At 48.9% G+C, this 3,280-nt stretch overlaps 1 protein-coding gene across 1 annotated transcript in view; it reads right to left on the bottom strand.

The window, feature by feature from the left end:
- Positions 1 to 2,441: 2,441 nt before the first annotated feature.
- Positions 2,442 to 3,280, bottom strand: part of LOC121715307 (formin-binding protein 1-like) — a 30,369-nt gene continuing 29,530 nt past the window's right edge. Inside the window, exon 10 of the mRNA XM_042100891.1 lies at positions 2,442 to 2,932. Coding sequence (XP_041956825.1) covers positions 2,925 to 2,932 — 8 coding nt within the window. The 3' untranslated portion in view covers positions 2,442 to 2,924. The remainder of the gene's footprint in view (positions 2,933 to 3,280) is intronic.

Here is a 3,280-nt window from a genome sequence, read left to right as displayed (position 1 = left end):
AGAAGCGGCCATCTTGTGTGATGCGTATGGATGACGTGAACAGGAGAAACAAGGGATAGAAGGAGAGATGGAGAGAGACACAGATGGAGAGAGAGAGAGAGATGGAGAGACAGAGAGATGGAGAGAGAGACAGAGAGATGGAGAGACAGAGATGGAGAGAGAGACAGAGAGAGAGATGGAGAGAGAGACAGAGAGAGATGGAGAGAGAGACAGAGAGATGGAGAGAGAGAGATGAGACAGATGGAGAGACAGAGATGGAGAGATGAGACAGAGAGATGGAGAGATGCGACAGATGGAGAGACAGAGAGATGGAGAGACAGAGAGAGATGGAGAGACAGAGAGATGGAGAGAGAGACAGAGAGATGGAGAGACAGAGATGGAGAGAGAGACAGAGAGAGAGATGGAGAGAGAGACAGAGAGAGATGGAGAGAGAGACAGAGAGATGGAGAGAGAGAGATGAGACAGATGGAGAGACAGAGATGGAGAGATGAGACAGAGAGATGGAGAGATGCGACAGATGGAGAGACAGAGAGATGGAGAGACAGAGAGATGGAGAGACAGAGAGATGGAGAGACAGAGAGATGGAGAGACAGAGAGATGGAGAGAGAGACAGAGAGATGGAGAGACAGAGAGATGGAGAGAGAGACAGAGAGATGGAGAGACAGAGAGATGGAGAGACAGAGAGATGGAGAGAGAGACAGAGAGATGGAGAGACAGAGAGATGGAGAGACAGAGAGATGGAGAGACAGAGAGATGGAGAGACAGAGAGATGGAGAGAGATGGAGAGACAGAGAGATGGAGAGACAGAGAGATGGAGAGAGATGGAGAGACAGAGAGATGGAGAGACAGAGAGATGGAGAGAGATGGAGAGACAGAGAGATGGAGAGAGATGGAGAGACAGAGAGATGGAGAGAGATGGAGAGACAGAGAGATGGAGAGAGATGGAGAGACAGAGAGATGGAGAGACAGAGAGATGGAGAGAGATGGAGAGACAGAGAGATGGAGAGAGATGGAGAGACAGAGAGATGGAGAGAGATGGAGAGACAGAGAGATGGAGAGACAGAGAGATGGAGAGAGATGGAGAGACAGAGAGATGGAGAGACAGAGAGATGGAGAGACAGAGAGATGGAGAGACAGAGAGATGGAGAGACAGAGAGATGGAGAGAGAGACAGAGAGATGGAGAGACAGAGAGATGGAGAGACAGAGAGATGGAGAGACAGAGAGATGGAGAGACAGAGAGATGGAGAGAGAGAGAGATGGAGAGAGAGAGAGATGGAGAGAGAGATGGAGAGAGAGACAGAGAGATGGAGAGAGAGAGAGATGGAGAGAGAGATGGAGAGACAGAGAGATGGAGAGACAGAGAGATGGAGAGACAGAGAGATGGAGAGACAGAGAGATGGAGAGAGAGAGAGATGGAGAGACAGAGAGATGGAGAGAGAGAGAGATGGAGAGAGAGATGGAGAGATGGAGAGGGGAAAGAAGAGTATGTGAAGTGCCCTGAGTGGTTGTTACCAGGACAACACTGCCAGGACAGAGTGGTTGTTACCAGGACAACACTGCCAGGACTGAGTGGTTGTTACCAGGACAACACTGCCAGGACTGAGTGGTTGTTACCAGGACAACACTGCCAGGACTGAGTGGTTGTTACCAGGACAACACTGCCAGGACAGAGTGGTTGTTACCAGGACAACACTCCCAGGACATTTGTACACCACATGATGGGTTTGTAAAGGGAAATTATGATGCTGACCAATGGGAGAAAGTAAAGACTGATATTGACCAATGGGAGAAAGGACTGATATTGACCAATGGGAGAAAGGACTGATATTGACCAATGGGAACTGGCACTGTGGTGACTGGCACTGGTCAGGAGGATGTGAAATAACCACAGAAGTCATGTGATGCTTCCGCTATCACAAACAAGACCTCTGTGTGTGTGTGTGTGTGTGTGTGAGAGAGTGTTTGTGTGTGTGTGTGAGAGAGTATGTGTGTGTGTGTGTGAGAGTGTGTGTGTGTGTGAGAGAGAGTATGTGTGTGTGTGAGAGAGTGTGTGTGTGTGACAGGTTATGAATAAGCTTGTGGGGATTGTTTTGAAACTGTGCCTTAAGGGTAACCGAGAGTGACCCGTCCTTTGCTCCGCTAACGGCTGTGGTTGTTACTGCAGCCACATCACACACGCACATACAGACAGGCGCGCACACACACACACACACACACACACACACACACACAGAAACACCACACTCAGAAACACAACAAGCAAGCATTACAGAGGAGAAACCATATGAAGTGCAGACGTGAGTGTGTGTGTGTGAGTGGATGCATAAATGTGTGCATGGATGTGTGTGTGTGTAGCGTTTCTCCTCCTTGAGCTGAGCAAGTGATTGTGTGTTTGTGTGTGTGCATCATTTCTCCTCCATCAGCTGAGCGAGTAGCTGTGGGTTTGTATGTGTGTGTGTGTGTGTGTGTGTGTGTGTGTGTGTGGTGTGTGTGTGTGTGTGCATCATTTCTCCTCCATCAGCTGAGCGAGTAGCTGTGGGTTTGTATGTGTGTGTGTGTGTGTGTGTGTGTGTGTGTGTGTGTGCATAATTTCTCCTCCATCAGCTGAGCGAGTAGCTGTGGGTTTGTATGTGTGTGTGTGTGTGTGTGTGTGTGTGTGTGTGTGTGGTGTGTGGTGTGTGGTGTGTGTGTGTGTGGTGTGTGTGTGTGTGTGTGTGGTGTGTGTGGTGTGTGTGTGTGTGTGTGCATCATTTCTCCTCCATCAGCTGAGCGAGTAGCTGTGTGTGTTGGTTAGGGCTACTGAGGCCTGTGGACGGGGCTGGCCACTTGGTCGTCTCCCTGAGCGTTAACGCTTTTAAGAGGAGGTTGTGTTGTGTCCCGCACGGATGCTTGCCCTGCCCTTCACTGCGCCCGCCAAACTGTTCTAGGAATCTGCAAAGAAAGGGACAATAACAAAGAAAAACAAAGAAAAACAAAAACAAAGAGAAAGAAAATAAAGACAATAACACAACAGACAGCAGAGATGTGTTAGAGAGAGGAACCGACAGCAGAACTCCTTTAGAACATGTTAGAGAGAGGAACCGACAGCAGAACTCCTTTAGAACATGTTAGAGAGAGGAACCGACAGCAGAACTCCTTTAGAACATGTTAGAGAGAGGTACCAGCGGCAACCTGCATTAGATACCTACTCAACACATCAGATATCTAACACCCCTACCTATTACAAAATCACACTGAGGGCTTGTGAACATACCCTGACTGTTACATGCCGATTCTGAG

The sequence above is a fragment of the Alosa sapidissima genome, chromosome 8, assembly GCF_018492685.1.
Source record: "Alosa sapidissima isolate fAloSap1 chromosome 8, fAloSap1.pri, whole genome shotgun sequence".
Classification (NCBI taxonomy): Eukaryota; Metazoa; Chordata; class Actinopteri; order Clupeiformes; family Clupeidae; genus Alosa; species Alosa sapidissima.
The sequence above is the reverse complement of the archived record's forward strand: the minus strand, read 5'-3'. Positions and strand labels throughout refer to the sequence as shown.